We start from the raw sequence: 17,446 nt of genomic DNA, 5'->3' as shown, positions 1-17,446 counted from the left end.
CTCTCTTGAGTTTGGTTTGTGAATATAGTCAATGATTTTTTAGTGATACGTGACCCCGACTTGGTTTTGATCAAAACTTTTCATGGACGTTTGTAATGACCTAATTACTGGCGTGAGTTGGTCCCGAGTGTTAAATAGATTAATTTCAAGTTCAAACGAGTTCAAATGCGGGAAAAACTAAATTTACCAATGTTCTTATGCTTAATAGTCCCATGAATTTTTTGTCATACAGAATTCCGAATTTTTTTGCCCAAAATTTTTCATGAAAGTCTGTTACGATGCGATTAATGGTGTGAGTTGGTCCGGAGGGGCAAACAACCGCATATTCTAGTTCAAACGAGTCACAATGCAGGATAAATCAAATTTATCGATTTTTGTGTGCTATATATACTCCATGAATTTTTGCTGATACGTGATCCCGACTTGTTTTTGACTTAAATTTTTCAAGGACGTCCGTTACGACCTTATCTATTAGCATGAGTTGATCCTAAGGGGCAAATAGACATATTTTCAAATTCAAACAAGACATAATGCAGGATAAACTAAATATATCAATTTTTGTGTTTTATTGTCCATGAATTTTCGATGATACTTGATCCTGACTTGTTTTTGAAAAATTTTCATAGAAGTCAATTATGATCATTGAATGGCGTGTATTGTTTCTGAGAGGTAAACAGACGCATTTTCAAGTTCAAATAAGCAATACGGAAAAAATCAAAGTTATCGATTATTTGTGTATAGTCCATGAAATTTGGTGATACGTGATTCCGACTTTATTTTGCCAAAATTTTTCATGAACGTCAGTTATGACCTTATTAATGACGTGAGTTGGTCATGAGGGGAAATCAAATGTATTTCAAGTTTAAACTAGTCTCAAAGCGGAAAAAATATAAATTACCATTTTTGTTTGCTATAGTCCACGGATTTTTGGGGATACATCAGCACAACTTATTTTTGGCTAAAAATTTTCATGGAAGTCCATTACAACTTTATTAATGGTGTGAGTTGGTCCCGAAGAGCAAAAAAATGCATTTTCAAGTTCAAATGAGTCTCAAAACGCTAAAAACCAAATTTACCTATTTTTTGTGTTATAGTCCATGAATTTTTTGTGATATGTGATCCCGACTAATTTTTGACCCGAATTTTTCATGGATGTCTGTTACGACCTTATTAACGGCGTGAGTTGTTTCCAAGGGCAAAAAGAATGCATTTTAAGTTTAAACGAGCCCAAAGCGAAAAAACCAAATTTACAATTTTCATTTTAGTCTACGGATTTTCGATGATACATCATCCCTGCTCTGCAATGTACTGAAGATATTAATTTACTCAAAAACATGAGGTTGGTGGGTCGAGCTCATTCTCTTGGAAACGAGTTATTTAAATGCGGAAGATATATAGAAGCTTGTAGTGCTTAAGGGGAAGGGCTGTCGCGTGATTCTTTAGATTCGATTTTCTACTGCGAAAATCATAAATTTGATCGTATACAATGCATTATAGCTGGAAAGATGGGCTGATGCTGTGAGAGATTAATAATTCACTTTCGATAAGCGCAACATGACAAACAATATCGGACGGAGGGAGTACTTGTTATTTCAAATCAGTGCACAAATAAAATTATTTTTCCTTTTTGATCCTCGAGAGTTAATAGTTTTGAAAGTGTGCATTTGATCAATATAGGAAACTAAGTTAATAAAAAAACAAAGCAAGAACGAAAAGTTGAGGATATTACAAAGAAAGTTTTCATGCTCTGAATAGAAAAAAAGGCATAATACATATATTGGACCCTAAACTTGTCTTTAAATTTTAACTTTGATCTCAAACTTTCATAATGCAAAAATAAACACTTTAACTATCATATCTTTTAATAAATAAAAACGCGAGTCCTACCTGGCAAAATGTGTGAAATGCACGCATTCTACGCGAGTGAGGGGTAATTTTCGAGGCCCACAATGGTAAAAAAATGCTGAAATGACAATTTTACCCTTAATGAATCTCTTTTATAATTTTTTTTAGTTTCTAAATGATGTGTAAAATATTTTTTTTAAAAAAAAGACGTGTAAAATGTTTAATTAGTTGACAGTCACTGATTGACTCACTAATACACGTGGAAGCGTTTGCATTTCACGCACTTCAGCTTCAAAAATTGCGTGTTTATTTATTGAAAGATAGGATAGTTAAAGTGACTATTTGTACATTATGAAAGTTTGAGGTTAAAGTTAAATTTTGAAGCCAAATTTAGAGTCTAATATATGTATTATGCCAAAAGAAAATTTTGTTATTGTTAGCGACAACATATCAATATAAAACTGTTCAATGTACATCAAATTTACTCTCTTTTTTCCGCTGCTATGTTTTCTTTCTTGATTATCAATTTTCATTATTTTTTTTTGGTTATCGTCACTTGCAACTTCTAACTCTCTTATCTTCTCATGTTGAATTGTGCAATTTTTATAAATTCAATTTTTTATCGTGAGTTTCCATTTTTGTAAGTTTGGTTTATAAATAGAATTAAGAAATGATTTATGAAATTGATTTCTATTTTAAAGTAATGAATGACCTTTAATATCATAACTTTTCAAATTCTTCAATTATGAAATTTACGATTACGATCAAAAATAATATCAGTATAATCATATATAAGAAAATAATAATTTAATGAAACTCAAATTGTACCATTACGTAATTAAAATATTTATATTCAATCAAATTTTAATTTAACAAAGGGACAAAATGGTAATTCAACTTTTACGAAGCTGTTTAATAAAGAACTTCTTTTCTTCTTCATTTCTTCTTTCTTCTTCTTCTTCATCTTCAACAACAAGCTCTCTGTAAATGGCTTGTTTCTCTCTCTAGAAAAATCTCACATTCATTCTTTGTTTCCACCATTGAAATCACGAGAACCCCATTTTTCCCCCCATTTTCTTGTTGATGATTGCTTTACAGTTTTGAATTCTCTAACATTGTAAGCTGTTTCAGTCAATTTTTCAATCAGAGAAAAACCCAGTTCAAGTTTGAAGCTCTACATTGTTCAAAAATCACATTCTAGTAGAAGAGGAGATTAATGGGGTTTTAGAGAAATTCTGTTTTCCCCCATTTTCGTCGATTGATTTACTTACAGTTTTGAATTCTGTACCATTGTAATATTTCAATGTCGGGTTCTAGAAGAAAGAGGGGGGGTGGTAGGTCTTCAGCTGATGAGGAATGTAGTACTCGGGGAGGATCGGCATCGGTATCTGGTTACAGTTCGAGTAGTTCTGCTACTGTTTATCCGGTGCAGTTGAGTCCGGCAGTGTTGAATAAGATAGGGAATGATTGTTTGGTGAATAGAGATTATAATGAAGCTTTGAGATATTATGAAGAAGCTATTGCAATTACTCCGGACGATTGTAAATTACATTGTAATAGAGCTGGTGCGTTGATTGGTCTGATGCGATATCCGGAAGCAATGGCGGAATTTGAATTAGCTATTAATTTGGCTCCAAGACGTTATCAACCACGCCACGATTTCGGACTTTGGTTACTTTCGTAAGTGATATACAGTCACTCTGCTTTGTTTTTTGCTAATGTAAAACTTTCTTGATTGTTATTTGCATACAAATGTCAAACTGGATGCAGGATATGTGTTGATCAACTATTTTCTGTTTCGTTGTTTTCTTGTTCGATTGTTCTCCGAGAAGTCCCCCTCTTTGTTACTTTGCTAATGTAAAACTGGATGCAGGATATGTGTTGATCAACTATTTTCTGTTTCGTTGTTTTCTTGTTCGATTGTTCTCCGAGAAGTCCCCCTCTTTGTTACTTTGCTAATGTAAAACAGGATGCAGAGATATGTGTTGATCAACTATTTTCTGTTTCGTTGTTTTCTTGTTCGATTGTTTTCCGAGAAGTCTTTCTTTTCGCCTCTTTGTTACTTTCGTAAGGCTTTGATTATCTTTGTTGGCTTTGTTATTTGCTAATGTTAAACTGGATGCAGGATATGCGTTGATCAACTATTTTCTGTTTTGTTGTTTTCTTGTTCGATTGTTCTCGAGAAGTCTTTCTTTTCCCCCTCTTTGTTACTTTGCTAATGTAAATCTGGATGCGGGATATGTGTTGATCAACTATTTTCTGTTTCGTTGTTTTCTTGTTCGATTGTTCTCCGAAAGTCTTTCTTTCCCCCCCTCTTTGTTACTTTGGTAAGCCTTTGATTATCTTTGCTGGCCTTGTTATTTGCTAATGTAAAACTGGATACAGGATATGTGTTGATCAACTATTTTCTGTTTCGTTGTTTTCGTGTTCGATTGTTCAAGTCTTTCTTTTCCCCCTCTTTGTTGCTTTGTTAATGTAGAACTGGATGCAGGATATGTGTTGATTGTGTTTTGCCCTCTAATTCCTGTAAAAAGTGCAGTTTAGGACAAGGTTGAAAATGCAAGGGAGCACTTATTTTCTGAATTCGTTGTTTTCTTGTTCGATTGTTCTCCGAGAAGTCTTTCTTTTCCCCCTCTTTGTTACTTTGGTAAGCCTTTGATTATCTTTGCTCATGTAAAACTGGATATGTCTTGATTGTGTTTTGCCCTCTAATTCCTGTAAATCATTCAGTTTAGGACAGGTTGAAAATGCAACGGATCACTTATATTCCCTAGGTCATAAACCAGATGAAGCAACGTCGCAGAAGTTGGAGGCAGTGAAGGAACATATCAACAAATGCACTGAAGCCCGGATAGTTGAAGATTGGGCGACTATGAAAATAGAATCTAAGGCAGCATTTACTTCTGGAGCTGATTCATCTCCTCAGGTAAAAGAAAGCATCTCTTTGTATTTAGTGGTTACGTACATTCTGTGACTGACGAATGAAAATTCATATAGCTATTTGCATGTCGAGCGGAAGCTCATTTGAAGCTAAACGACTTAGAGTATGCTGAAACGTGGATTTATATAGCTAGGATGCATAAGCCATTCACAGCACGAGAGTCAAAAATTTTTGGAATGGTCTCTGAAGCATACGTATTCTTTGTCCAAGCTCAGATTCACAGCAGTGTTGGAAAGTGAGTATTGCACGTAGTAGTATATAGAAATAAAAGAGGTTCAGCCATATTATGATCATAAATATCTGCAGGTTTGCTGCTGCGGTTACTGCCATTGAAAAAGCTGCACAAATTGATAATCAAAATGCTGAAGTTACTGATGAACTCGAAAACATTAGGCTGGTGGTTGAAGCTCATAAACATGGCGACGAGCATTTTTGTTCCGAAAGATATGAACAAGCTTGTACTTCTTATGGGGAAGGGCTCTGGGTTGATTCTTCAAATCCAGTTCTCTACTACAATAGAGCAAATTGCTGGTCTAAACTTGGAGAGTGGGAAAAATCTCTGGCTGATAGCAACCGTGCTCTCCTATACTGGCCACAATATGCTAAAGCTCTACACCTAAGAGCTGCCTCAAATATCAAGGTGCGACATAAATTGATTCATTTCACTTACTTTTTCTTGATAAAATCATAAATTTGATCGTAAGCGATGCATTACAGCTGAAAAGATGGGCTGATGCCGTGAGAGATTATGAGATTCTGCGGCAGGAACTTCCACGTGACCAAGAAGTTGCTGCAAATTTATCCCATGCCCGAGCTGAGTTACGCAGAGAAGCTCCAGAGGGGAAGGTGGAGTTGGTTTCAGATGTTGAGAAGTTCCAGGCTGTGATTGCATCTGGTAGGCTTTAAAAATCCTGCATCAGTCAGTATGTAACTCGATCAGTAGTAACTCGATCAACTATGTACTCATGTAGGTGAATCTGTGGTCTATTTTAATGAATTAACCAACCCAGAATGCGCATGGATGTCCTCGGTCATGGATACCTTGAGCGCCAAATATCCTTCAGTAATTTTTCTCAAGGTAAACAATCATAGGCAACACGTTGTGCTTTTCAGGCAGACGGGAAATCATGAAGTAAACTCATACTAATTTATATTTGGTCTTTTCTGAAGGTGGTCGTGGAACAGAGCCGAGCTGCAGCAGAGAACATTACAACACTACCTAGGTTTAGGCTTTACAAGGATGGTAGTCGAGTAGGTACCGCAACTTTAGATGTGTTGGAGATCATGATTAAGGACAACCTCATCGATCCCATCTAGAAAGGATTTTACCCTCGTGTATTCGTTCATTTCATTCCCTATCGCGGATACTCTTCCATTTTAGAAGCATCAGTGAAGATTACAGAGTTAGAAAGTTGCTGTTGCTGGTTGGAGTTAGATGAAGATCATAACATGTATACATTTTTCCCTATTCATTTGTACGTTATGCGACTTGTGAAATTACATTGGATGTATTCTTGTTGTTGATGATCAACTCTACTATATCTTCTTCGACTGTGTTACTCTATCTTGGATTCGTGGCAAACGAGTGACATTAGGGAGAGGAAACCAAAGTATTAGTTTTGGAGAGTACGAGCAACATAGATTGTTATTTGTATAAACGTAATCCGAATTATAGAGCTTGACTACATTACTAACCTTTAAATCCTAGACATCCACGTCTTTTTATCTTGGAGAATGTCCTTGATAAACTACATTCTCGATTACAGACGAATTCAGAATTTTAACTTTACAATGTTTGGATTCGGAAATCCAAGTTAGACAACAACAACAGAAATAGGACCATTTATATAAAACACTTAATAATGTTCAATTGGCATTTGGAAAATTCTCTTTCTTTGTGTAACTTTTAATGTAATATACCCTTTCTTTCGTTTTAATTTATTTGATGCACTTTAATTAAACTCACAATTTTAAAAAATGTGAAAAGATTTTACAATATTTTCAGACTAACTGAATTTTAAATCCAAAAATATTCCTTTATTCTCTAATGCTCATTAGTTAATCACTTAAATATACCACATTTAAAAAAAATATTATTCCATAAATCTCAACCCATTTTAGTTGACACTACAACAAAGAAACTATTAGTGGCAAAAGATTTTTCTTTTAACGACAATAATTATTGCTGCAAAAAAACTTTTTAAAAAGAATAAATCCTTTCATGTTTTGATAACATTTTAATTTTAATTTTTTATGTGAAATGTTTAAAACCACAAGATTAAAGAATAATACTCTCTCTGTCCACTTTTATTTGTCATGTTGCGCTTTTCGAAAGTTAATTTAACTAATTTTTAAAGTTAAATTAGATCACAATAACTCGATATTTTTTTTTAAAAAAATAGATATTCTAAAACTATATGAAAAGTATTACAAATTGTAATTTTTTGCATATTAATTTGATGAAAAAATACATCTTAAAATATTAGTCAAAGTTTTTATAATTTGACTTTAAAAATAAAAATCATGACAAATAATACTGAACGAATGAAATATTACATTGTTCGACATAATTTTAATTTGTGATAATAAGATTCAATTATTTTTCTCTTAAATTTTACGATGATCAAACTAAATTACTCTTTTTAAAACGTAGAGAATATTAATATTGTAAAAGAAATTGAGTTGCATGAACACGTGAAAAGTGTACGTAACAGTGAGATAAAACAAAAACAATTAAATATACTAAACTTTATGTATTTAATAATATATCTAAAGTTGCTATGATTTTCTGTGAAGTAAAAGAGCCAATCAACAGTTTTTGTCATACGAAAATCCGACAAACTAATGATTGATTACTAAATATATATGTTTATTAATACTCGCTCCATCCGATATTATTTGTCACGATTTTTATTTTTTGAGTTAAATTATGAAAATTTTGATTAATATTTTAAATCATATTAATATGTAAAAAATTGTAATTATAGTACTTTTCATATAGTTTTAGAATATCTATTTTTTTATTTAAAATATCGAATTAATGTGATCTGATTTAACTTTAAAAAATTAATCAAATTGACTTTCGAAAGCGCAACTTGACAAACAATATCAAACGGAGTGAGCACTTGTTATTTCAAATCAGTGCACAAATAAAATTATTTTTCCTATTTTACCCTTGAGAGTTATTACCTTTGAAAATATGCATTTAATCAATATAAGAAAACTAAGTTATTAATTCATGTTTATTGATCACCTTAATCAATAAAATAAATTAATTCTTTTTTATGTATTGAAAATATGACGTCTAGAGAACAATATACAAGGATATAATGATAAATTTATTTAGTTTCTTAAAAAAACGTGAAGCCTAATAATAATGATGGCGCCTAAATGGGAACGAAGTAAGTAAAAAAATTAATCCAAAATAGACAACGACAAATTTGTTAAAGAACATTTAATTTGTAGTCAGGGGCGGACCCACCCTATGCCGTGCGGGTGCATGTGCATCCGGTAACTTCCAAAAAAAATCATTTGTATATATGTATATCTATTTTGAAAAACTGGTAGAAAGTAAGATATAACCTAATTATTTGTCAGTATTTCAAGTTGTTACATTAATAATTACTCTTCAATTAACTATAATTAGAAAGTTTTTTTTAAAAAAATTCCATTAATTAATTTCAACTTTATATATTCTTCATCCTATGAAAAATATTTTTTCCCTTTGCATCACGGCCTTTCTAACTAAGGAATAAATTTCAATTATTGTTTGAAAATAATTTTTCAAAAAATCGTCATTGATTAACTTACAAAGAGTAAAAAAAAAAAAAAATTAGTATATTTCTTTTGCTTTAATTATCTTACTATTTTTATGGTTCATTTAATTTGTGTAAACATAAAAACATTTACTACAAACCAAATGATCCGTGATGACAAAAACATTTACTATATAGAGTATAATTATGGGCAATTAAGAGTATAATACTAGTTTTTGATAGATTAAGTAATTAAGAACACTCCTTATTATATTATTGTGCGATTTAATTAGTAAATTAAATGGACAATTATTATTAAACGGAAAAAGTAATATTTTATGATTTTATCCTATGCATCATGAATCTTTGTTGTTATCCACTAGAAAAAAAAACAAAAAAGATTCTTTTTTTACTTCCAATGCAAAATTTTAATTAGTGGAATTAGTTCTTTTTGTTTGATTATTTCACTATTTTATTGTTAATATTTAAGTTTAGTTTTTATCAGTGCTTTGTTTGCTTTTGTGTTCTCTAAATGTGTTTTTGAAAATGTTTCTCTTGAGTTGAGGTAATGAGAACAAAAAATGATATATTAGTGTAATTTTATAGAGTGAGGTGTAGAAAAGATTTAATTTGTAGCTATATTATCTTTATTTCAGAGGTAAAAATGTTATTTTTAATAGACGTTAATTTTCTTTTGAGTATTGAGCGAGGATTTATCAAAAATAATTTTTTTTACCTCAAATAAGATATGAATAATATCTGTTTATACTTTATATTTCACGTATATTTTAATTATATATTCACACGCTGAGTATGTTATTATTGTAATTTATGTTGTTTCTAGTTGTTGTAACATATGCATAGGTCATCAAAAAGTTCCTCTAGGCAACATAGTTCATATATGTGGAAATTTACGATGATGTCACACACCGTATTGATGTAGGTTGGATGAAATATATGCTCATATCCAGAGTCTTATGAGATAAAATAGTGTCGTGAAAACTTATAGAAGTTTTTATAGGATGGTTGTTAGACCAATTATGTTGTAGCAGAGTGTTAGCTAGTTAAGAACTCTCATGTTCAAAAGGCGAAAGTTGTAGAAATAAAGATGATGAGATGGATACGTAGATATACTAGGAGAGAGAGAATTAGAAATGAAGTTACCCTAGAGAACATGATAGTTGCTTTACTGAAGGAAAAGATGTGAGAAGCGAGATTGATTTATCTCGAACACGTAAAGAGAGGAGATACATAAATACTTCAGAGCGCAGGGTACAAATAATGGTAATAGCCTAGTAGGTAGTGAAATATGGTCTCGTTTATCTCTATACTATTAATCCTAGTATTATTCATGTAGTTTCTTGTTCCTCAATTTCTATTATTATTTTCCAAATTTGTTCTTCAATTATCTTTTAATTATATTTTTATTTACCGTGTGTAATGCTTTGTAATTCTTAATAATTTTTACTAGCTTCTTCATTTTTGTTACATCCTTTAATCCAATATATTTTTATTTGTATTTATTGAGCCGATGTTCTATTAGAAATACCTAGATTTTTTGGTTAAAAATAAGGTTTGCGTATAGTACCTTCTCTATATTTCATTTTGTGAAATTACATTAAGTGTGTTATTATTATTGTAACGTTTAATTAGAAAAATAATTATTTACTTTTTAAGGAAAATAAAAAATCTTCTTACTATTTGTGACACAAAGATATTATATTGGGCGGGGCCCAGCATAAAAGTCTATGTGGATGCCACATAACTATGTGGGCCCAAAACAAAATGGTGAAGTGTAATTTGTGATATATTTTCATTTCAAAATGTTTATTGTAATCGCAAAATATACCATCGCTTATTTATTTTAATTTATTTGTCTTAATTTGACTGGATTTTCTTGTATTTATGAGTTAAACGAAATTAGCGTTTGATTACAGATTTTGAATCTAAATTTGAAAAATTATCTTTAGAAATATGTTTGACCATGATCTTTGATTGAATTTGAAATTTAATAATTCAAATTTCAATTTGACCAAGAAATCAAATAGAAATTCGATGAGGTTTTAAAATTTTTCCTCAAATATCTGTTTGACCATAAAATTTGAACGATTTTAAAAATTTATATTCAAATATTTGTTTGACCATGATTTGAACAGACTAAAATTATTGTCTTCAAAATATTTCAAGTTACCATTTTTTTAAAAATACGATTAATACTTATTAACACTTATAAAAATTAATACTTAACAAAATGCTCATTAAAAATACTAATAATAAACTAATTATATTTCAATTATAAGTATACACTCAATATCAACTAATATTTTATGACTTTTACGTCTAAAACACTCTAAAAACGAATCTCATCATTTATTTACGGTATTTTTTTTTTCTCTTTTTGGTGCCAATTTTAAGTGTGAATACTTTTTTATTTTCTTTATATTTATTTTCAATATTTTATGGCTATGGTAAAACAGAATTAGTTCTAATAAACGTGAGGTGGTTTATAAGGAACATATTGGACTACTAAAAATATACGGTGTAGCGAATGAGGCTACTTCTCTAAGAGTCACGGCTAAGATTTTTTTTTCGGTAGGGAACATTTACTAGTTGATACGAATCGTGATTAGTCGAGCTCTAATATGAATATCGATCGAATAAAACAAATCAAACTTATATCAGTATGTGGTATCTTATTAGATGCAACGACCAAGATTCATTTCGTAATTTAAAATACCTGTATCACCATATATGTTAAACTCATAGAATATATTGTTTTGATAGCTTGAACTTTCTAATCTTTTGATCACAGAACAACAACTTGATATAAGTCGATTAATATTTAATACTAAAATAATATTTTTTACACACGCCATTAATTAATAATCAAAGATTTTTAACACATGCCATTAGTATATAATACTTAAACTTAATAAATGCATGTTCTCAATAAATAAATTAAACTAAAAAACATATGATATACTTAGGGAGCTAATGTTTAAATCATACGTATTTATTTTTATGATTTAACTCGAATATCAATTTGTAGAATTTTGTTATTTTTTATATGAATATAAATATGTAGCTACTTTTTTTTAAAAAAATATATATTTTCCTGTCAAGACAAATAAAACAAAACAATAATACTTCTTTGTCTTTTAAAAGTTTGGATGGACTATATAATTTCTTTTATCATCATATTTTGTTATTTACTTAGTTTATCACGCCTTACTAATATTTATGTTTGTAATAATTCAATATTTGTTGTAATATGTCTCAACAATAATCATATTATGAAAATGAATTATAAATTGATTTAGTTAAATATTACAATCATCGTTTGTCGTATCTCTTCTTCTTCTCTCCTTTTAAAGGAAAAAATGATAATTATATTCTGAAAATATCGTAAATGGTATGCACATACCTTCCTTCATACTTAATTCTGACGTCGGTGCCATGCCATCCAAAAACTATCTCATATATGTCATTCATCCTAACAGAAGACTAAATAGAACACGTGCATGTCACAATCTTATCTGTCGATCCAATATTTAATAAATATTGGATCGGTGGATATGATTATGACACATGTATATCTGTTAGTATAAAATGTATATGTGTGCTAGTTTTTGAACGTCAGGGTCACTAATGTCCCAGAAGTATGACGGATAATATTTATATGTCATTTACGTTAGCTCAGGGTATATTTGTTCCTTTTCCTATTTTTTTAAAATAAAAATCTATTTCCATTGATAATATGAGCAAATCTATACAAGGGGACAATCCGGTAAAATTAGAACGATACGGGGAAGATTAGCATGATCCCTGTGCAAGGATCACACGCACTATACAAGTGTACATAGTTATTCGTAATAAAGGAATTAAACAAATCAAATGTAAATTTTCAAATCGGCTATATGAATCACCATTCATCATAAATAGAGTAAATAAATTCTCACTGACTATATTTGACTATTTAACACAGTATAATTTAAAGTCATCTACGTCATATCTCGACAATAACCATAATAATTGTATTCATCATGATCAGTTAGTTTTATCCTGACTATCAGTTTGTCGCTACGCTTCTTCTTTACTCAGATTTAATTGGAACCAATAATGTGAAGACTTTTTTCACTCAGATTTTGTAACCGGTTATCTGAAGACAACTGTCGTCCTATCGCGACCCTCCTCTCATTACTCAAACTTGAAACCGTCCATGTGAACAAAAACCATCAGTCATCTTATTACTGTCACTCAGATTATTATGATCTTATCGCAATCCTTTTTAGTCTTTACTGAAATTTTGAATAGAGTCACATGAAATTAACTATCATCTTATCGCGACTCTTATAAAAAAATATGAACAAGCTTACACAGACAGTGAGACAAATGAAAACTTAATTAATTAATAATTAGTTTTAAAAAATATATTTTAAAATTAAAATCATAATAATTAAAAAAAAATTAGTTTAATACATGTTGTAGTATATAAATAGTACCTCCTTTCTCCTTCTTCTTCAACAATTCTCTGTAACAGTATACAGAGAGCTCTGTTAACCGCTCTCTGTAAACCGCTTGTTTCTCTCTCTAGAAAAAAGCTGACATTCGTTCTTTGTTTCTACCATTGAAATCACGAGATCCCCATCTTTCTTTTGCCCCAAGTTTTTTCGTCTTCAGAGCCATTTTTTTTCTCCATTTTGTCGTTGTTGATGATTGATTTGCAGTTTTGAATTCTCTAACATTGTAAGTTGTTTTAGTTTCAATTATAGAAAAACCCAGTTCAAAATTGAAGTTCTANTACCATTGAAATCACGAGATCCCCATCTTTCTTTTGCCCCAAGTTTTTTCGTCTTCAGAGCCATTTTTTTCCTCCATTTTGTCGTTGTTGATGATTGATTTGCAGTTTTGAATACTCTAACATTGTAAGTTGTTTTAGTTTCAATTATAGAAAAACCCAGTTCAAAATTGAAGTTCTAAAGGGATATATGTATATATATTTGTTCAAAAATCATCTTAGCTTGTTGAATTGTATATGTATAGAAGAAGAAGAGGAGATTATTTATGGGGTTTTAGAGAAATTCTGTTTGAACCCTTTTTTTTCTCCGTCCTTGTTCTTCTTCTTCTTCAAAGCGATTTTTTCCATTTTGTTGTTATTGATAGTTTTCAGTTTTCTAACATTTTTAGGTTCAAGAAATAATGTCGGGTTCCAAAAAGAAGAGTGATTCTGAAAAGGGTTCAAGCTCTTTACCTGATCAGATGAAAAATAAGGAAGGCGATCCTCGAATGCCGAAACTGGGTTCTAGTAATACAAGGAGCACTTCGGGTTCATCTCCATCGGGATCAGGTCGAAGTGTGAGTTCTTCGAGTTCCACTGTTTTAGAAAATGAATTTGCAAAAAATGGATATATCTGTTTAGACGATGGCAAGTATGAGGAAGCTTTGCAATCTTTTAATAGTGGTATAGCTCTTTTTCCAAAGAACAGCACATTACATTGTAGTAGAGCTGCTGCATTCTGTGGTTTAAATCGATACAAAGACGCTTTAAAGGATTATCATGAATCAATTCGCATAGCAACAAATTGTGTTCAACCACGCCAGAGACTTGGATTACTGTTGCTTAGGTAAGTGATATAAAATCACGTGAATCGTATCCTTGAAGGCTTGGATTGTTAATCTGTACTAGGGAATTAAATGCACTTTTTTGTTCAATTGTGCTGAATTTTACTGTTTGCTTATTATTTTCTAATTTTTGTAAAACTTACAGCTTAGGAGAAGTTGAAACTGCGCGAAGTCATTTAGTTTTTCAGGGAAATAGACCTGATGAGGTCACTTCACTGAAACTGAAAGAAGTGACCAAACATATCAGAAGATGCACTGAAGCAAGGAAACGTCAAGATTGGTGTGCGATGTTAAAAGAAGCCATGGAAGCTACTACTTCTGGAGCTGTGGTGTCTTCTAAGGTAAAGCTATATTTAGTGGTCACGTTCTGTGACGAATAGGGAACCGAAAATTTCATGGTTCTGAATTGCTAACATATATTTCACAGCTCTTTGCATGTCAAACGGAAGCTCATTTGAAGCTACGCCAAGTAAATGAGGCTCGATTCTGCCTATTGAAAGCTTGGAAGTATGATCCGTCTGCCGCAACATATAACAAATCCAAAATATTTGGATTTTCCTCAGAGGCTTACATATTCTATGTAGTCGCTCTGTATAATGTAGCTCTCGGCCAGTGAGTTCACCACTCGTTAAAACTGCATAGGTTGTAATATAAAAATAAAGAGTTCAGCAAAATTGTAATTGTAAATGAACCGATTTCTGCAGGTTTGATACAGCGCGTAGTGCTATTGGAAAAGCTTCACAGCTTGATCCTGAAAATGCTGAAGTGTTTGCTTTACGCGAAATTACTTCTGGTATCACTTTATTCCGTGCTGGAAGATATGAAGAAGCGTGTAGTGTTTATGATGAAGCACTCGCGACTGATTCAATGAATTCATTTCTGTACTGCGCTAGAGCAGCTTGCTGGTCTAAACTTGGAGAGTGGGAAAAATCTCTGGCTGATAGTAATCAGGCTCTCTCAATCCTGCCTGATAATATTAAAGCTCTTTCAAGAAGAGCTATGTCAAATTTAAAGGTAACCGTTATATCTTATAAGTCATATTACAGTTGTTTAAGTGACCTAATTATTTCATTTTTATAAATGTTTTTAGCTGGAAAGATGGGAGTATGCTGTGATTGATTATAAGAGTCTGTGGCAGAAATACCCAGATGATAGTGATATTGCAGACTTTTTAGCATATGCCCAAGATGAATTAAGGAAGTCTCGCAGAAAAGACAAGGTGGAGTTGGTTTCAGATCTTGACAAGTTCAGGGCTGTAATTAAATCTGGTAGGCTTTCCTGCATCAGTCAGTGTGTTAACCTTTCGTATATCATTTTTAATATAACTCAACAACTGTTGAAAACTGCAGATGTATCAGTCATACTTTTTAAAGAAATATCAAACGAAGAATGCAGTGAGATGTTGTCTTTCGTGGATTCATTAAGCAAGAAGTACTATAAGTCAGTAAAGTTTCTGAAGGTAAACAGGCAAACGTCAAGCTTTGCAGACAGACGGGAAAGGGGGGACGGGTTGGCTGCTGAATTTAATTAAAACATTTAAGACTCTAAGCTGCTACTATTATATTATTCCAAAGATTTTACATGCATAACAGGGCAATAGCAAAAACTCAACTTGAATTAATATATTTTCTTGTCATTGGTACTAAAGGTGGACGTGGAGCTAAGCGCAGCAATCGCTTTATCAGAGGGAATTTCAACAGTTCCAACAATTATGCTTTACAAGAACGGTAGCTCTGAGATGCTGTTGCCTACCTCAGCTACAGAAGTATTGGACTCCGTGATTAAGAACTCCGTGGTAGCTCCCAACTAGAATACATCTAACGTTTTTTCGGTCTACATAGGGAAAGGATTTCACATATTGGTTCTTTCATTCCCTATCTCCTATACTTTTGCATTTAGAAGCATTAGTGAAGATTATAGAGTTAAAAAGTTGCTGTACTGATTGGAATTAGATAAAAATTATAACATGTTTACATTGGATTGTCATTTTTCCTATTCATTTGTCTTGCTTCTTCTATGCTTCAAACAGACAAGTACGTTACGCGACTTGTGAAATTACATTGGATTTATTCTTGTTGTTGATGATCAACTCTACTATATCCTATCTTCGACTGTGAGAGATTTTGAGATTCTGCAGGAGGAACTTCCATGTGACGAAGAGGTTGCTGCAAATTTATCCCATGCCCGAGTTGAGTTACACAGAGAAGCTCCAGATGGGAAGGTGGAGTTGGTTTCAGATGTTGAGAAGTTCCAGGCTGTGATTGCATCTGGTAGGCTTTAATTTCCTGCATCAGTCAGTATGTAACTCGATCAGTAGTAACTCGATCAACTATGTACTCATGTAGGTGAATCTGTGGTCTATTTTAATGAATTATCCAACCCAGAATGCGCATGGATGTCCTCGGTCATGGATACCTTGAGCGCCAAATATCCTTCAGTAATTTTTCTCAAGGTAAACAATCATAGGCAACACATTGTGCTTTTCAGGCAGACGGGAACACCTACACTCTAAGCTGCAGTATTATATTTCTTACAATGCACAACAGGGAAATCATGAAGTAAACTCATACTAATTTATATTTGGTCTTTTCTGAAGGTGGTCGTGGAACAAAGCCGAGCTGCAGCAGAGAACATTACAACACTACCTAGGTTTAGGCTTTACAAGGATGGTAGTCGTGTGGGTACCGCAACTTTAGATGTGTTGGAGATCATGATTAAGGACAACCTCATCGATCCCATCTAGAAAGGATTTTACCCTCGTGTATTCGTTCATTTCATTCCCTATCTCCGATATACTCTTCCATTTTAGAAGCATTAGTGAAGAATGAAGATTATAGAGTTAGAAAGTTGCTGTTGCTGGTTGGAGTTAGATGAAGATCATAACATGTATGCATTTTTCCCTATTCATTTGTACGTTATGCGACTTGTGAAATTACATTGGATGTATTCTTGTTGTTGATGATCAACTCTACTATATCTTCTTCGACTGTGTTACTCTATCTTGGATTCGTGGCAAACGAGTGACATTAGGGAGAGGAAATCAAAGTATTAGTTTTGGAGAGTACGAGCAACATAGATTGTTATTTGGATAAACGTAATCCGAATTATAGAGCTTGACTACATTACTAACCTTTAAATCCTAGACATCCACATCTTTTTATCTTGGAGAATGTCCTTGATAAAATACATTCTCGATTACAGACGAATTCAGGATTTTAACTTTACAATGTTCGGATTCGGAAATCCAAGTTAGACAACAACAACAGAAATAGGACCATTTATA

General features: G+C 32.1%; 2 protein-coding genes and 1 non-coding gene across 3 annotated transcripts; all 3 read left to right on the top strand.

Annotated features, from left to right (window-relative positions):
* Window positions 1-2,821: 2,821 nt before the first annotated feature.
* Window positions 2,822-6,345, top strand: LOC107001980 (TPR repeat-containing thioredoxin TTL1-like). Its single transcript, XM_015199922.2, has 7 exons — window positions 2,822-3,525; window positions 4,576-4,771; window positions 4,843-5,021; window positions 5,093-5,426; window positions 5,504-5,681; window positions 5,758-5,864; window positions 5,957-6,345. Exons 1-7 carry the CDS (start codon window positions 3,149-3,151, stop codon window positions 6,101-6,103), a joined length of 1,518 nt encoding a protein of 505 aa, XP_015055408.1. The 5' UTR covers window positions 2,822-3,148; the 3' UTR covers window positions 6,104-6,345.
* Window positions 6,346-12,309: 5,964 nt separating this feature from the next.
* On the top strand, window positions 12,310-12,409 carry LOC114074554. The gene has a single exon (XR_003574977.1). It is a non-coding gene; the product is annotated as a U6 spliceosomal RNA (small nuclear RNA).
* Window positions 12,410-13,738: 1,329 nt separating this feature from the next.
* On the top strand, window positions 13,739-17,122 carry LOC107032617 (TPR repeat-containing thioredoxin TTL1-like). Its single transcript, XM_027912452.1, has 8 exons — window positions 13,739-14,165; window positions 14,309-14,504; window positions 14,591-14,775; window positions 14,868-15,177; window positions 15,254-15,266; window positions 16,269-16,433; window positions 16,509-16,615; window positions 16,760-17,122. Exons 1-8 carry the CDS (start codon window positions 13,741-13,743, stop codon window positions 16,904-16,906), a joined length of 1,548 nt encoding a protein of 515 aa, XP_027768253.1. The 5' UTR covers window positions 13,739-13,740; the 3' UTR covers window positions 16,907-17,122.
* The last annotated feature ends 324 nt before the right edge of the window (window positions 17,123-17,446 follow it).

The sequence above is a fragment of the Solanum pennellii genome, chromosome 10 (genome assembly GCF_001406875.1).
Source record: "Solanum pennellii chromosome 10, SPENNV200".
NCBI classification, from domain to species: domain Eukaryota; kingdom Viridiplantae; phylum Streptophyta; class Magnoliopsida; order Solanales; family Solanaceae; genus Solanum; species Solanum pennellii.
Note: the sequence above shows the minus strand (reverse complement) of the source record. Positions and strands in the feature narration are given on the sequence as shown.